We start from the raw sequence: 18000 nt of genomic DNA on the forward strand, positions 1-18000 counted from the left end.
TACCCGCAGCCCCCCTGCATACATTTGAGTTTGCAACCCAGAGTTAAAGCTCCCAGAATTACGAGGAAGGAGCATTCAGTTCTTGGTGTGGGAAGGGAGGATGAATGATGTGCCGTCCGTGAAAATCATCGTGGAGGCTATGGCCTTCCCACTGCCTCAGGGAGAGGAGAAATGGACCTGTTGCGTTTTCTTCGCAACAGGAGAAACCCGTCCATTTCAGTCTCGGAATAAGTTGAACCTCACCTGGTCAAATGAGCTCACATCATCAACACACAAACGAAATGTTTCTCCCAGATATGCCCAACCTGGGAGAAAACCAAACGCTCCTTGTCTTTTTTTTTTTTTTTTTTAAGGATACCATCTCTCTCTCTCTCTCTCTCTCTTTTTTTTTTTAAGTTTATTCATTTACTTTGAGAAACACAGTGAGGTGGAGAGGGACGGAGCAAGAGAGAGAGAATCTGAAGCAGGCTCCACACTACCAGCAGCAAGTCCAATGAGGGGCTCAAAGCCATGAACTGTGAGACCATGACCCGAGCTGAAATCCAGAGTGGGACACCCAACCGACTGAGCCACCCAGAGCCACCAGGGCTCCTTATCTTGAGAGCAATCCTGGCTTTCCTGTCTTAGCAGCTGTCTATCCCTGAGGCTCGCAGACTCACCAGCACCACCTGGGCCAGGGCATTCCCAAGCTCTGTGGCCATTCCCTTACCAATGGCAACTCACTGGACTCTGGTCAAGAGGGGAAATCAGACCAGATCAAGGGCACCACGTGTGGTCCTCAAGCATCTTTATCACAAAAGACACCTCCTTCCTAGACTCCCCCACTCCACCCCACTTTCCCAGGAAAACAGGATCCAGTGATACAGAATTGGAGAGGAACAGAATGGTTAAATAGTGCAGCAGGGACTTGGTATTATCACTGCTGTGTTCCAGGTCCAGCACATAGTAGGTGTTTGGCAAATATTTGTTGAATGAATCAACACATACATATAAATTAACTAAAATGAAACCAAGTTGTAAGTCTGCTAATCCATTAATTACTATAAGCGCGGCAGTAACTAATACCCAGAACCACTAAAGAAAATCCCAATGGTGTGCTGGTAACAGAGGCTCCTCCCCAGCATGTGACATGTCTTACCTTTGCACACCCACATGCACAGAGTAGGAGCATTGCCGTCTCACAAGGGCACTGCTAGGTCGTGAGGGCAGGAGGAGCTAAAGGAGATCACCACCGGCTCTGGGTACGAATCCGAGAGCTGCCATTACCCACTCAGTGACTTTGGCCAAGTCTCTTAATCCCCTCTAAACCTCAGTTTCCCATGTCAAGAAAATGGGAGCAAGCACAGCACCCACATCATAGTACAGAGGTGAGGTGAGACAGGGCACGGAGAGAGGACCACCCGAGGTAAACCTACATCAGACCGTGACACTTCTTTGCTCGATTCCCCCATGACACCCCAACCCAAGGACAAAGACAAAGTCCTTAGGACTTCCTTTATACGGCCCCACGTGGCCTTGCCTCTCGTGTGCTCCAGCCACACTGGCCTCTCATTTTCCATCCCTTCTCGTTCCTGTTACAGTTCTATTTGCCCGTAAGAGTCCAACACTACATGTCCACACAGTCCACGCCCACACTCCCGGAGTCTACTGAAATGTCACCTTCTCAGTGAAACCCGCATCCACCGTTCTTTTTTCAAATTATTTTTTTTTTAACGTTTATTTATTTTTGAGACAGAGAGAGACAGAGCATGAACAGGGGAGGGGCAGAGAGAGATGGAGACACAGAATCTGAAATCTTTTTTCAAATTATAATCCCCCACCCCACACCCCCTGACCCCCTTCCTTCCCTTGCTTTATCTTCCTTCTTGGCACTCATCATCACACCATCTACTACGTCTTTTACTTACTGTGTGTGTGATTTATACTGTCTGGCACTTGCCCTCCCCGCCAGGTCCCTTGAAAGTAAGCTCTGCCAGGACAGGGATTTTTGTCTGTTTTGTTCACAGAGCCGGCGCTCAGTAATTATTTGTTGCAGGAAAGCAAGGGAGCACTGGCTGCCAATGATTATTATTACAATTATGATTGGGTCCGATTAACCTTGCCTCCTCCTGCCTGGCACAAGTCTGTGCTTCGTGGGTGCACAAAAGTCATAAAAGTATCTCACACTTACTGAGCACTTCCTACATGCCAGGCAATGTTGTGAACACATTTACAGGTTCAAATCCATTAACTCTCATAATAACCTAATGAGGTAGAGACTTTCATTGTCCCCATCTTACAGACGATGAACACTGAGGCACAGAGAGGTTAAAGGGCTTACCCAAAGGCACACAGCCAGTAAGCAGCAGATCCAAGGTTCACACCGGCCAGCCTGGTGTGTTCTTCCTTTAATGCCCAGTCACTCAGCACTGCAATGCCCAGTCACTCAGCCATTTAGACCCTTTAAGTCAATCTTTTTGAAATGTGTGTTGCACGCGTTCACCATTTAACCCACTGGCCTGGGGAAGGAGTGGAAGACGTGATTCCAAATCACTTTTCCAAAGGTGTAGTTCTTTGGTCTATGGCTTTTTGCCATGCCACTGCCTTGCAAACGTTTCAACCAGCCCCCTGGACGAGGAGGCCTCTTCATGCCAGGGACTCAGCCCAAACATTGCCGCCATAGCTCCAGCTCAGACACCCCGGAAACACTCACCAGGGCTGGGGTCAGAGCTGAGGCTCTTCTCACTGCTGTTCCGGACAGATTCAAAGACAGCCCAGAGGAATTCTTTGGGGAGCAAAGTCCCGGCCATCTTGGAAGCTGTTTGTTGAAGGATATCAGGAAACTGTGTGGGGGGAAGAAGAGGAAGGAGGAGGAATGAATAATAATTAAAGCACATTAAACACAGACTTAAACTGTGATACTACTCACTCCCTCAGGGGTTGTTTTTCTTTTATAGCAGCTTCTTATATAAATTTATCTCCTAGCTCAACTAATTTGTTCTCTACGAAGAATCATATAAAATAATACTTACCTCAATAGCATCCAATAAATGTTCAATAACACGAGTATATATTGTTTTTTACCTATCAGACTGCCAAAAATAAAATAAAGTGATATTACCTAAAAAAAAAAAAGCTATTACTTAATGCTGAACAAATGCAGTAAATACACACATTTATTTTTCTATAGGACTGTTAAATGGTGCATCATTACTAGAGCGACCTGATAATTTCTGTAAAAAATGTAGGTGAGCCTACCCCATTTTGATCTGGTACTGTTTTTAAATTTTCACTAAACTTTCTATTTATCATCAAAAAAGAGGAAAAGAGGGTTATGTCTGATTCTGGGTGGAAACCAGCAATGAAGCGGCTTCCAGAGGTACCCTGGAGAAGGTACCATTTCTAATCTAGAACCAATGCAACTTGTCAAGACTCAGGATCTTTGTCAAGACTCAGGTAGACGTGTTCATGAGCCCAGAGCATTCGTCAAACTCGCTCACACAGCTGTGCATCACTGTGTCCCACTCGGTCCAAAGAGAATGCACCTCAGGTTTCGAGAGTTCCTCTTTCTGTTCTAACCTTCAGAATTTGAGTCACATTCTAAGCCAGTAGTTCCATCTTGGCTGTAGGTGACAATCACCTGGGAAATCTACATATACTCAGGCCCCACTCCAGAGATTCTAAGACAATTGGCCTGGGGTGGAGGCCATGTATGTGTCCTTTTAGAATCTCTCCAGTGATTCTCATGGGCAGCTAAGGTCACATGCAACTCACAAGAGACATGGTTAACTGTTAAAAAGCAAAATGCACAGTAGAGTGAATGGTATTTTCCATTTTGCGTTTTTTAAAGGAAGAACACATATAAGCAGGAGGAGGGTTTTTATGGAAGGATGCAGAAGAATCTAGGAAAAGCAATTGTCTTTGGGGAGGCAGGCTGGGGAGTGGGAGGGAGACGTCCTGTCATCTTGTAGCTTCTGGTACAGTTGAAATTTCTTAACCAGGAGCATGTACTACTTGTTTTATTAAACATTTCAGTCATTAAAAAAAAAGTAGAGAGAATAATACAACACAACACCCATGTACCCACAACCTAGCTTAAAAATTAAACATCACAAATATAATTGATGGGTCCTTGTCTCACTCTTTGGTCTCCTTCCTTCCAGAGAAGGAATGAACCATCACCCTGAATTGAGCACTAACCATTCTCATGCACTCCTAAACTTGTCTTACATGTAGAACTACTTTGCATGTACTTAAAATTAATGTAACTATTTCCACAGTGGGAAAAAAACCCACCATTAAAGCATTTTCACAGTGAAAACAAAATTTAACTAGTATCTGCTAATTTACTTAGTATCCTACTATACATATTCTTTTGCAACTTGCCTTTTTTTAACCCTACCTTACACTGTGTTTTTGAGATGTAACCATCTGGAGACAAAACTTATTCCATTTCAAAAGTTGATCTTTAGAAAATAAGTATATAATATGTAAGTATATCATATATATATGTATATGTCTGTGTGTGTGTGTGTGTATATATAATATATATATGTATGTATATATCTGCTGCTTATGACTATATGTTTGGACACACCAGAAGATGATTTTACCATGCATGGACACTGGAATGTGTGCTGTGCATATGTGTGAACCTGGGTGATATGCCACGTTCAGGTCCTTCTGAGCACAGGTGACAATGTACATCATGCAGGTGCATGTACAGGGATGAGAGCACGTGGACGTGCCTTGCAGTCCATCTGAGTCTTGTCCAGGAAACATTCACTCCCTCCCCACCCTCCACTTGTGCATGAAGGAGACTACTTCCTATCCCCACCCTGAGGTTGGGCTCAGTCATGTGACTTGCTTTGACCAATGGAAAGTGACAGTGTGCCATTTCCCCGTGTAGGCTTTAGAAACACTGCACTTCGGTGCTCCCTTTTCTGGAGTTTCAGACCTTCGTGGTGAGAAGAACGAGCCCCAGGGAGCCTGGGCCCCAGAAGCAGAACTGTCCTGGTGACCCACAGACCAGTCAGCAAGAAATTAATGCTTATTGCTGTATGCCAGTGAGATTGTGTGGCTTCATTATGTAGCAAAAGATGAGGCATTTATGCTTATCTGGCATGACTCTTAGTCTAGACCGTCTAATTTTGGAGACTTGCTCCAAGCAAAGCGTGTGCCCAAAGGCAATGCCCCATGAGGTTCTGGTTCTGGATTAAATGTGTTTGTGCACGTGATTATACACACTGGACAGAAGTGTGCATGTGCCTATGGCACTGGAAGGTGTAAGCCCTTGAACAGGCATGCATGTGGGAAGCTCATGGATAGCAGAGTGGTAGCTAACAGCTCCCATCTGTGCACATCTGTCTGAAGGGCCATGTGAAAAGCCCAGAGTTGGATTCGCTGTTGCCTCACTCCCTTTCCCCAAACCTCAGACATCCTGGAGTGGAGCTGGAAACATCTGGGCCCTGTGAAGCAGGGAGGATAGGTTCCAGAAAGCAAAGGGGCAGTAAACCCCACAGAAGTACCTTTGTGGCAATAGAGCTTAATTCATCTCCTGAGAAAAGTACTAGAAAGGGTCCCAAGTCCTTCGTAGTCTCAGCTGTCCAGTTCCCGGGGAGTCTACGAAGAGATGATAAGCAGTGAACTGAAAAAAACATGCTGTTGTCCCTGGCTCGCAGCATCCTTTTCTTTTTTTTTTTTAATTTTTAAAAAATGTGTGTTAATGTCTATTATTTTTGAGACAGAGACACAGAGCGTGAGTGGGGGAGGGGCAGAGACAGAGGGAGACACAGACTCTGAAGCAGGCTCCAGGCTCTGAGCTGTCAGCACAGAGCCTGACGTGGGGCTCAAACCCACAAACTGTGAGATCATAACCTGAGCTGAAGTCAGACGCTCAACCAACTGAGGCACCCAGGTGCCCCTCCCAGCAATCTTTTCTTGCAAGAACAGATTTCATACGTGGACAAGTCCCACTTCCCCGACCAAGAAAACAGGCACGTGATGCAGGATATCACATGCAGGACACCGAGCCACCCTTGGGGATTTTGTTGGAACTAGACTCTCTTTCTTCTGGTATCCCCAGCAGTAAAGAGGACATTGGAAGCGGTTCCTGTTACCAAGTGCAGAAAATAAAGGCCACACCAAGGAACACAGAGCTGAGGGATGGGAGGAGCATATTCCCGACAACATCGCTTGAGCCTCTGGATCCAGTCATGTGTGAAGTATACCCCTGCAGTTTTTAGTTACATTCTATTTCTGAACTCAGTAAATTCCCTTTTGTTAGCCTGAATTGAATTGTTGAATTTCTGTCATTTATATCACAACCTTTCCTTCCTCCCCTTCTTCTTCCACTACTGTCTCCGTCCTACAGGTGTAGAAATTAAAGTGCATGGGGTGCCTGGGTGGCTCAGTCGGTTAAGCATCCGACTCTTGACTTCAGCTCAAGTCATGATCTCACGGTTCGTGAGTTTGAGCCCCCACATCAGGCTCTGAGCTGACAGCACAGAGCCTGCTTGGGATTCTGTCTCCTTCTCTCTCTGCCCCTCCCCTGCTTGCTCTTCATCTCTCTCTCAAAATAAATAAAAATAAACTTTTAAAAATAATGTTAAAAGAAAGGAAATTAAAGTGCAAAAAAGATTAAGGTTTTCCCAGGTCACACACGCAATAAATGATACAAACAAAATTTTAACCCAAGGAGTCGGCCTTTCGAGTCCATGATCTTAAACTGTATATAAAAGGGCAGTGCCTGGGACATGGTAATTGCTCCACAAACATTTGCTGTTTAACCGCTGACTGATGGTTAGGCCCTACTCAAATATCTGCCCTAACTTCAGAAGACTCTACATGAGAGACAACAGTTCTGTCTTCCCCCAGAGAGCTCCCCCACTGAGCTGACAGTAGTTCAATTAGTTGCATTATTATTATTGCCATTGTTATTTCACAAGAACAATAATGCCACCTCCCTGCAATTGTAAAGTGCCATCGGTCCAAAAACTTTACATAAGCCAAGATGTATTGGTGACAACCACATGAGTGGCCACTGTTACTGTCATTTTACAGGGCATCTGAGGCCAAAAAAAGGTCACATTTCTAGAATAAATGTAAGCCAGACCCTTCTAGAATAAACATAAGCATCTAACCTTGCCCTAAACTAGAGACTCTCTCTGGGTTTTTCGAGGTACTTTTAAAATTTTTTAATGGTACTTATTTGAGAGAGAGAGAGAGAGAGAGAGAGAGCTGGGGAGGGGCAGAGAGAGAGGGAGACACAGAACCCGAAGCAGGCTCCACGCTCTGAGCTGTCAGCACAGAGCCCGACGTGGGGCTCGAACCCACGAGCCGTGAGATCATGACCTGAGCCGAAGTCAGAGGCTTAACCGACTGAGCCACCCAGGGACCCCAAGACTCTCTCTGTTTTAAGGGCATGAGCACCAGGGCTCGGTGCCCCAGAGCCTGCACCCCACCCCAAAGCAAGCCCCAGCCCCTCCTCACCCCTGCTGTTCCAGGAGCCTGAGCCTCACTGCAGCCTTCTGCTCCGGGCTGAGGTGCGGGCAGTCTCGGAGTCTGTGCAGGGCTGTGGCCCAGGCCCGGGGGGAGACCCCGTGGTGGATGGTGGCTGCCGGCAAGTGGCAGAGCAGGTCCCCCACGATGTCTACCATGAACTCGTCGGCAATGGAGTTGTTCTGAAACCGACAAGTGGAGCTGATGGGAAGATCCAGCAGGGTTCAAGACCGTGACCCCTCAACAACCCATCCCGATCCCAAACCTTGTCAAGGTTCCAGGATCTGAATCACCCGCCCCACCATGGACTAGTAATGACAGCACAGGGTCTGATTTTACCCCAGGGATGCAGGCCTTGGGAGCTAGAAGGCCCCACCAAGGGGCCGGTGAGGGCAGAAGACTCGGCACATGGTGGACACTCCATAAATGAGGGCTGACGTCGTCACTGGTGCCACTGCTGGGAGGTTACCCCAGAGTTCAACAACCATTCTAATACTACAACAATAATAAAAACAGCACCTCAAACTGTGGATGGGACTAGAAAGCCTCTAAGGCTCTTTCCCCAAATGACCAAAGTAGGTAACATTTGAGTGCTTAATACATGCCAGGTCTTAATCTCCATCTTCAAAGTAACTGTAAGGGATAAGTACTAATATCACCCACTTTTTAAAAATTTTTTTTAACATTTATTCATTTTTGAGAGACAAAGTGCAAGCAGGGGAGGAGCAGAGAGAGGGAGACACAGAATCCAAAGCAGACTCCAGGCTCTGAGCTGTCAGCACAGAGCCCGACATGGGGCTCGAACTCACAAATGGCAAGATCATGACCTGAGCCAAAGTCAGATGCTTAACCGACTGAGCCACCCAGGTGCCCCTGCATTATTCACTTTTTTAAAGACAAACTGCCAGGGGCGCCTGGGTGGCTCAGTCGGTTAAGCGGCCGACTTCGGCTCAGGTCATGATCTCGCGGTCCGTGAGCTCGAGCCCCACGTCGGGCTCTGTGCTGACAGCTCAGAGCCTGGAGCCTGTTTCAGATTCTGTGTCTCCCTCTCTCTGACCCTCCCCCGTTCATGCTCTGTCTCTGTCTCAAAAATAAATAAACATTAAAGACAAACTGCCAGCCAGTGGCAAGGCTGGGATTTACACTCAGACAGTCTGCCCTTTGGGCCTTGGCACTGAATATATTGCCTATTTCATGCCCTTAATAACTTTGTGCAGGAAGTGCTCTTGCACCCATCTTAGGGATGAGAAGACTGAGGCTCAGAGAGAGGAAGTGGCTTGCTGGAAGCCACACAAACAATCACTGCCAGAGGCCAGTCTAGATCCCAGACTCTGTGTACTATGATCTTTCTAGTCCCCACACCAGCCTCCCATCATTCAAGTCCCAGGATGACAGTCCTCAAAACCAATGGCCAAGACTGTCCCACCCAGGGCTCCAGGACCAGCTTTGAGACCCACAAGTCAGACTTCTGGCCATCACCACAAGCTCAAGATCCCAGCCAGATTCCCTGAGGGCTCTCCAGGATGGCCAAGATACCCAGAGGGGAAGGGACCCCAGGGAAAGTGCCAACCAGGAAGAGTTTCCTTACCAGGCACTGCTGTACCTTCCTAAGGACTGAATTCTTCTTGTGGGTATCTAAAACCAAGGAGTCCAACCGACTCTTCCCCAGGCTGATCAGAAAGGGCACACACTGGGAAGCTGGGACAGAAGCCAGGTAGTGAGCCCTGGAAAGAGACAGAAGAATGAGAGAGGAGGGAACAGTGGCTGTTCTGCATTTGCCCCTGAAATCAGCCTTCACATGCCCAAGAGCTTATCCCAGGACCATTCTTTAAACGTTTGTTCTCCCCAGTGATGTGACTCCTCTTGGCAGGTAGCAAGCCTCCCACCCATCATGCTCCTCTTCCCACCATGCCCCTCTCCTATGAGCGGGAAGCAAACTCCCATCATGCTTCTCTTCTATGCCCCAGTAGCAATGATCAGGGAATGGGGTCTCCATAAACATATGTTGACTGATGGACTGGCTGAGGGGAGATGAAGGGAAAGAAAGAAAAAAAGTAGAAGAGACAAAGAAGAGAGAATAAAATAGAAAGTAAGAAAGACAAGGAGAGAGCAGAGAAAGTAAGAGAAATGACACCCAATTCTGGCATCTCCGGGGTAGAATCCCCCAAACTCTTGACCATGTATTCTTAACAGAGGCAATATGGCCCCCAAGGGGGGAAAAACCGGTTCAGGTAGAGAGAGGGAGTGAAAAAAAAATCTTAGTTATTACAATGATTTGTGACCCACTAAAGCTCAACTCTATTCAACAAAATCTTATTCCTGATAAATTCTCTCATTCCAGAGAAATTAAATTGTTCCCTTTAGGGAGGCAATAATGAAACAAAAGTTGAGAAAGACTGCTCTACACCCATACGGCCTACTCATCATGATCACTAGACTGTTCCAAAACCAAATTCTACAGGTTCTTCTTCCTCTATGCCATCCCAGATGTCTTTTTCCCTTTAACCCCAAATCTGTCATTGCTACCAACTTAGTATTGCTCAAATCTGTTCTCCCCTCTCCATTCACAGTACTGGGGTTTTATTTATCTCTTCATTCATTCAGCAAATCTCTGCTGCCTGCCAGGCACTGTACTGGGCATGAACACGGCATGAGGGGCAGGTGCTCGCTCTCAGGATACTTCATCCTAGTAGAGTAAAGACAACAGAAACCAGTGAATGAAACAGGCCATTTCAGCCAGTGATAAATGAAAATGGTTCTGCAGTGGAGAATGATGGTAAGGACAGCTGGGGGGCCCGTTCTAAGACAGAGGTATTTAAGCTGGGATGTGGATGAGTGGAAAGAAACAGCCATGCCAAGGGCCAGGCTGTAGAAACAAGCTTTCACTGTCTCCCTCCTTCCAGCCAGGCCCCCTGTCCATCCACTGCATGGACAGAGGTAACCATCTCTCTGAAACACAAACCTGAGGATCGTGCCAGGAATACAGGAGGAATACCTCAGGGCGTCACAGAGGCCCTCCCTGATTGGACTGTCCCTTACCTCTCTGGCCTTCTCTCTCCCAGCTACTCTGCAGACACACCCCAGAGTGCTTCACTGAACCACTTGTGCCCCTGTGCCCCTGCCTGGAGTGTCCATCTCGAACTCCAAAACGCCAGCTCCTTCTCTGAGCTTTACTTTAGTCTCCTCCGACTCTCCAGTCGGAAGGAGACAAGTCCCCCTCCGTGCCCTGTGCCTTTCACTCCTTCCCATGGTGGCAGCACCTGGCTCTCTTAGAGAACCACCTGCTTCACTTGAAAACCTTGCGGTTTGGAGTGGACCCCGCTTCACTCTTGGCTCCGGGGAGGTAATACCAAGCTAAGCCAGTCAAAGTTACCCATCTCCCCTAATCTCAGTCAGACTCAAAACTTATTGAGAAGGATGAGGGGAAAAAGTCTTTTAACCAGGAAGATATAACCTTGAATCGGCCAGACACAACCACAGAGAAAGAAGGTGTCTAATAGAGAAGCCTACAGAGGAAAGCTGGGTTAAAAGACAGATAGATGACCACTGAGACCCTGGATCCAGCCATGCCTGAAGTCTATCCCTGGACTTTCCAGTTACCTGGAACCAAAACTGCCTTTTACTGTCTAAGCCAGTTTGAGCTAAGGCTTTATCACTTTCAACCAAAGAGCAACTTGACATTATAATTGACTTCATGCTTGTCTATTCCCCCTCCCCAAGATTGTAAGCTCTTGTACGGGGGAAAATAAATTATCTTTGAGGACACAGTAAGCACTCAGTAAATATTTTTTGAAGAAATGAGGGCAATTAACAGCAAGAGAAGGAAGAGGGAAATAAAGAGAAGAGGAAAGAGTGTCCAGACTATGAAAAGCAGGGCTGCGCCCTCCCACGTCTGAATGCCCACACATACCAGGAGAAATCCCCATGACTTACATCAGCCCTGATCACTTTGGAGCCTGGCACAGCTGAGAGGCCAGCCCAGATGGGACCTGTGTCAAGGACATTCACTCAGGCTTGGGTTGCTTTGGCTTTGGTTTTTAAATAACCGAGAAAAAGCAAGAGCGTCTGTCTGAAACGTTTACGTGGGACTCAGAATTTAAATCCTGATTTGCAAGGGCTTAACCGTGGAAGACACTCTCCACTCTGTCTCTGGTTCCTCACAAAAACCCGGGGGTAGATGACTTGGATGGCTCCCACCAATCTCACTCTTGGGCCAGAGAGGGGAGCCAATGTTCACTTACGGGAGGGCAGCCAAGAGGAAGGGCGGCAGAGAGGATCTGGAGACCTCCCAGTATTTCCACGCCAAACAATTAACCTGAAAGATTAAAGCAGTTCTAGGAACTAGTCCTGTAGTAATAAGAGCAAACACAGACTGTGCTTTCTGTGGGCCAGGCACTGTGCTAAGTGCTCTGTATACGCTTACTTTCTATTTAATAAAACACCCTACGACGTAGGTACTGGTACTGTGCCCAGTTTATGGATGAGAAAACTGAGGCAATCACAAAGGGAATACAAAAATTTAAGTCTGAGAATGCTCCCCTGTTTTGCTTATAACTGCAAGGAAGTAAGATATTAGATTAATTAAAGAAGGAGGCCATTAGGGGCACCTGGGTGGCTCAGTCGGTTGAGCAGCCGACTTCGGTCAGGTCAAGATCTTGCGGCTTGCAAGTTCGAGCCCCGCGTCGGGCTCTGTGCTGACAGCTCAGAGCCTGGAGCCTATTTCGGTTCCTGTGTCTCCCTCTCTCTCTGCCCCTAACCCACTTGCATTCTGTCTCTGTCTCTCTCAAAAATAAATAAACGTTAAAAATTTTTTTTTTTTAAAAGAAGGAGGCCATTAGACTAATGTGGCCCTAATGACACGGTGCCCTCAGTGAGCACACCAAAATCTAAGTCTGTAAATGCCTCGAGGTTATGAAATCAAAGCACTGACGACAACCATCACAAAGAGCCAACTGGGCTTTAAGCGACAGCCAGTCAAATAATTTCCTTTCTCTGCGTCTGCACCTTTCTCTCTGTAAGTCTTTCCAGAGCGCTCCAAACCACTTCCTGTTTGGTGCTGCCTGATTCTAATCGATTTTTTGCTCAAATTAACTCTTAAAATTTTTAATACTCCTCAGTTTACCTTTTAACAGAGATACAACTTGACTGTCTCTGGGTTTGGGATTGGTGACATAAACTGTGGTATATCCACATAACCGAATGCTGTGCAACTGTTTTGTTTCAATAAGGTAGACTTGTATCTGTGAACACTGGAATGATGGCCAGGTCCTATTTTATATACATACACCCGTGTTACAGAGCGAAACAGAACAGTGTATATAGTATGAACTCATTTGTGTTTTTTTTTAATTACACGTACATATGTTTTATACACACCAAAAAAAAAAAAAAACCTCTCAAAGTTGATAACAAACTTTTCCTTGTGGTTACCTTAAGAGCAGGGACTCTCAATCTTAGATCCTTTGCCATTTTGGGTTGGAGAGTCCTTGTGGGTGGGGCTACATTGTAGTTAGGAAGCAGCATCCCTGGCCTCTACTCAATGGATGCCAGTGGCATCTCCCCCAGGAGTAACAACCCAAAGTGTCTCCAGATTTGGCCAAACAGTGCTCTGAGAATCACTGCTCCAGGGGAAATGGGGGGAACATTTGCTCTCTCTATATTGTCTTATTTTTTTATAATTATGTATTTTCAGCAAAAATGTAAACAGTAAAGGCAAATTTTCTAATTAACTGGTATTTGAATGTCCTGAGAATGGGAGGATTCTAGGTCAGGAGCTTTGTCGGGACAATTCTTCCTCTTTGAACGTGTAGGTCTTCCTCAAAGTGGGTCTGACCTCCATCCATTGGATCGGTGTGATGAGTATAAAGGACACAACCATGCCGGGGTCCAGGTTCCAGAAATAATTTGCTTTCCTCCCTGCCTGGGTCAATAGTTCTCACCAGGGAACTGCTGGAAATGTCAATTAGGAGGCTTCACCCCAGGCTTACTGTAAGGGAAGGGAAACTGCCAGTGAGCCTCTGTAATCTGCGCTGGCTTTTCTTTTTTTATTCTGTGTGTTTTTAACAGCTTCACTGAGGAACACTGATATGCAAAGACCTGCACGTATTTAACGGGTACACTGCGATGAGTTTGGACACATGCAAACACCGTGATGCCATTATGACAAGCAAGGTAACAGACACATCCAACACCTCCCAGTTTCCTTGTGTCTCTTTGTTTCTGTTTTTGTGGTAAGAGCACTTAACGTGAGAGCTACCCTCTTAACAAATTCTGAAGTGCACAATATCATATTGTTAATTACAGGCACAGCGCTGCACAGCAGATTTCTAGAACTTATTCATCTAGCAACACTGAAACTTTATACCCATCAAACAACTCCAGCCTTCCAGGTAATGCTGATGCTCACATTTGGGAACCACTGACACAATGCACAATCCAATGGAATGGCAGAGCTTTGTGAAATTTTTGCATAGTCCTCCAATGACCTCAAAGGATTATACACCAAGCTTTACTCTTACTTCCTGGCTCTCGGGAAGAGAATTCGTTGGTTGGAAACTTTTCATTCAGATCTGCAACACTCGGGCCTGAGTTGGGAAGATGCCTTGTACATCTGCCCGCTCACCCTCTCTGGACCCTGTATCACTGACGGTTTATACTTCCAAGTCCAAATGCTGTTCCCAAGGCCTATCTTTACTTGCTTAGATCCACTAAAAAGTCAGTGTCTGCCTCTGGTCTCCCCAAAGAGTTAACGAGCCTCCCTAGCCATTTGGAAAATGAAGTATTAAATGAAGAAGGAAAGTACTCTCCTTGGAGTATTGTTCTATTTCAGATTACCCCTGGAAAGGCTGGGAAGGAGGGAACGACCTTCGGTCTCAGGAGGACATAATTAGGAATATGAGAAATGGTATACCCTACCACTGGATTTTAAGGTTCAGATCTGAGTATGGAATAACCCATCTGTTGAAGCTCTGGCTGTAGAGATGGGTTATCTGGAACTTTCAAAAGAGAAACTGGAGAAAAACCTGGCTCAGTATTTGGCCCCACGTCATCACCTGCATGGGAATATATATCTTGGCACAAATATCTTAAGCCACCACAGTCCATCAAGGCCCACGACTGGGGCAAGAAGAGAGAACGAGAGGCATGAATGTGCTACGACGGTACCTGATACGGTGAGAGCAGGGAGAGGTTGTTCTCAAAATAGTGGAAATGGGCCAGAAAGGAGTCCGCATTCATGGCATCAATGTGCGAGCACGTCACGCCTTTGACCAGCTGCCCTGTGCTGAAAACAAAACAAGGGACCCGGGAGAAGGGGGGGGTGGGGCTGGGGTGCCTGAGTGGCTCAGTCAGTTAAGCATGTGATTCTTGATTTTGGCTCAGGTCATGATCCCAGGGTCGTGGGATCAAGCCCAAGTCAGTCTCTGCGTTGAGCATGGAGCCTGCTTGGGATTCTCTCTCTCTCTCTCTCTCTCTCTCTCCCTCTCCCTCTCCCTCTCCCTCTGCCCCTCCCCTGCTCGTGTGCATGCTTGCACATGTGCACTGTCTCCCTCTCTCAAGGAAAAAGGAAGGGGTTGGGGAGAGAGAGGAAAGGACTAGAGAAGGCAGGTCTGATGGGACACAGGCTGCAGACAGCCAACTTTCCCTCCTGAGAAATCAGGCTCCAGAGGGCCTGTCAGCCCCCAGACCAAGTACACCCGCCTACCTCAGCAGCTCCTCAGGCCTTCTGGTTGTCTTTGACAGAAGCTCAAACAGGAACAAGGCCTGAGGGAAGAGAATGGTTGCCAGCATGGATGGAGCAGTCACTTACTCACTGCTGAGCACTGTGTGCCTAGTACCATGAGGCCCTTGGAGGAAGACACACAATGATCCCATTTTCCAGATGGGGAAGGCTTAGGCTTAACAGGCTATGTTATTACCCAGACCCGCACAATTGCCAGGTGGTAGAGCTGGGATGTGAACTGGGGTCAGAGTAATTGCAGAACCCACGCTCCCACACCCCGGGGATTCCCTATGCTCTAGGACCCGAATGAAGGGCAAAGCCATCAGACGGCAGGCTGGAACTTTACTTTCTATGCTTTACAAAGCCGCTGACCAGGTGAGCACCCTCCGTAGCCCCTATTTCCACGCCCACCTGCTAGCTCCCAGGAAGTAAAAGTGGAAGAGACAGATGAATAGACCAGGACAGTCTAGAAAGTACCATGAATAAAGTAACTCCTGCTTGCAGCACTCACTCCCCTCCAACCCTCCCAGATGGGCACTCTAGAAGAACAATATCTAGCAGGCAGGGGAGCCGTTTGTTTTAAGGAACGTAATTTTACAGAACACCTAACTTGCAGATGCGATCAAGTATGACATTCATCTATTTTATAGACTCTGGAACTTTGAATGTAATTCCCCAAACAGAATAAATTGTGAGCCAGCATTAGGCAGAGGCATCTGTGACAGGGCAGACAGGCCCAGGAGAAAGGAACAGCTAGGGAGGTAAGTTCCTGAAGCTCTGTGTGTGTAGCCCCAGTTATCTCCTCAGGCCGAATCAAGTTCTGGGACCCTCCCACAGTCTTCCCCATCACAGGAAACGGCCACTCCATCAACGCGGTAGCTGAGAAAAAATGGCTGGAAGACATCTGTGGCAGGATGTTTTCCAAAGTGGCCACAAATTATGCTCTTCTAGAACCTTCCAGAACCACTATCCCACCAAGAGGTAGAATCTTTGTCCTCTCTGCATGAAGCTGGGGGCAGGGCTGGGTGACTGCCTCCACAGATAGAGCAAAGCAAAAGTGATGCTATGTGACTTCCCCAAGGCGAGGTCACCAAGGTGACACAGCTTCTCATGGATCTCTCCCCTGGGAGTCCCAAACCACCCACAGAAGGCCAGCCACCCTGCATGGGAATGCATGCAGTTCCTAGGGCTGCAGTAACAAGTTACCATGAACTTGGTGGCTGAAAACAATAGAAATCATTCGTTCAGAGTTCTGGAAGCCTGAAGTCAGAAATCAAGGAGTCAGCAGAGATGAGCTCCCGCCAAAGGCTGTAGGGGAGAATCCTTCCTCCCCTCTTCTAGCTTCTGGTGGCTCCAAGCGGTTCCGGCTTATGGCTACATCACTCGGGTTTCTGCCTTCGTCTTCACATGGCCTTCTGTATGCACATCCAATCCCTTTTATCTGCATCTCTCTACCATCCGGGTTGTCGCCTCTCATAAGGGCTCTTGTCACTGGATTTAGGGCCTGCTCAGATAACTGAGACTGGTCTTATCTTGAGATCCTTAGTTAAATCTGCAAAAACTCTTCTTCCCAAATAAGGCCACATTCCCACGCACACGTTTTGGGTGGATGTATATTTGGCGGGGGCACCGTTCAGCCCACGACATGGAGGAACATACACAGGTGGAGAAAGACGCCCCCAGCCCTTTGAGAATGCGTCCAGAATGTGACCACTGGTTACCACCCGCGTTGCCACCACCTAGTCCAAGCCACTTGTCTTATCTGGAATACACAATAGCCTCCTGACTGGTCCCCTTGCTTCCACTCTTGCTCTCAATTCAGTCCCCGTGCAGCAGCTGTGGGATTCGATGCAAACGAAAGTCAGAGCACAACCCTTCTCAAACCCTCCCAACAGCTCCTCATGTCACCCACAGTAGAAGGCAGTCCTCACGGTGTCCCTAGGGGTCCTGAAGATCAGCCCCTCCCATAACCTCTCTGAGCACAGGGAGGTTGTCTCCAGCTACCCCCGTCAAAAGAGCCCACTGTCTACCCTTTCCCATTTTGATTTAGGTTCTCCTTAGCACGCATCATCATCTAGCACAGCTTGGGTTTTACCCACTAATCTTGTATCTCGTCTGTCTCCCTCCTTCACAGGATGGAAATTCTGGGACAGCAGGCCGTTTTGTCTACTTTGTTCACAGCTACATCCCCAGCAACGTGAACAGCTCCTGGCATCAACTTTCGATGAGTGGATAAAATGCAGAGTTGATTGAACGAAAGTCCAGAGAGCTCAAAGAGGCTTCAGCCTCCAAAGCGCAGTCCTCCCCAAGCAGCCTCAGCACCAGCAGCCCTTAATAATACGTGTTATAGGGGCGCCTGGGTGGCTCAGTCGGTTAAGCGGCCGACTTCGGCTCAGGTCATGATCTCGCGGTCCGTGAGTTCGAGCCCCGCATCGGGCTCTGTGCTGACAGCTCAGAGCCTGGAGCCTGTTTCAGATTCTGTGTCTCCCTCTCTCTGACCCTCCCCCGTTCATGCTCTGTCTCTCTCTGTCTCAAAAATAAATAAACGTTAAAAAAAAAATTAAAAAAAAAATAATAATATGTGTTATAACCGCTAATAGTTAGAGCGCACTGCCACGTGCCCGGTAGTATAAAGATACATCTTGCATCACTGATTCTCATGAAATCATCCCCATTTCGCACATGAGAAAACTGAGGCCGAGTGAGAAGAAGCACCCCAAAATTAACTGATAGCCACACCCAAATACACACTCAGGTCTTGTCCAATTTCTTAACACTACACTGTTTTGCCTCCTGAGTTC

At 47.2% G+C, this 18000-nt stretch overlaps 1 protein-coding gene across 5 annotated transcripts in view; it reads right to left on the reverse strand.

Moving 5' to 3' along the window:
* Nucleotides 1-18000, reverse strand: part of OTOA (otoancorin) — a 74703-nt gene that overhangs the window by 18703 nt on the left and 38000 nt on the right. For 4 of the 5 annotated variants that reach the window (XM_006942284.4, XM_045047772.1, XM_045047771.1 and 1 more), the window contains 7 exons: nt 15182-15240; nt 14644-14761; nt 11721-11794; nt 9068-9203; nt 7471-7661; nt 5508-5601; nt 2693-2822 (listed from right to left, as the gene is read on the reverse strand). In XM_006942284.4, coding sequence (XP_006942346.3) covers nt 2693-2822; nt 5508-5601; nt 7471-7661; nt 9068-9203; nt 11721-11794; nt 14644-14761; nt 15182-15240 — 802 coding nt within the window. The remainder of the gene's footprint in view (nt 1-2692; nt 2823-5507; nt 5602-7470; nt 7662-9067; nt 9204-11720; nt 11795-14643; nt 14762-15181; nt 15241-18000) is intronic. The other variant, XM_023246638.2, reaches the window with a different exon arrangement.

Source organism: Felis catus, chromosome E3, assembly GCF_018350175.1.
Source record: "Felis catus isolate Fca126 chromosome E3, F.catus_Fca126_mat1.0, whole genome shotgun sequence".
NCBI lineage: Eukaryota > Metazoa > Chordata > Mammalia > Carnivora > Felidae > Felis > Felis catus.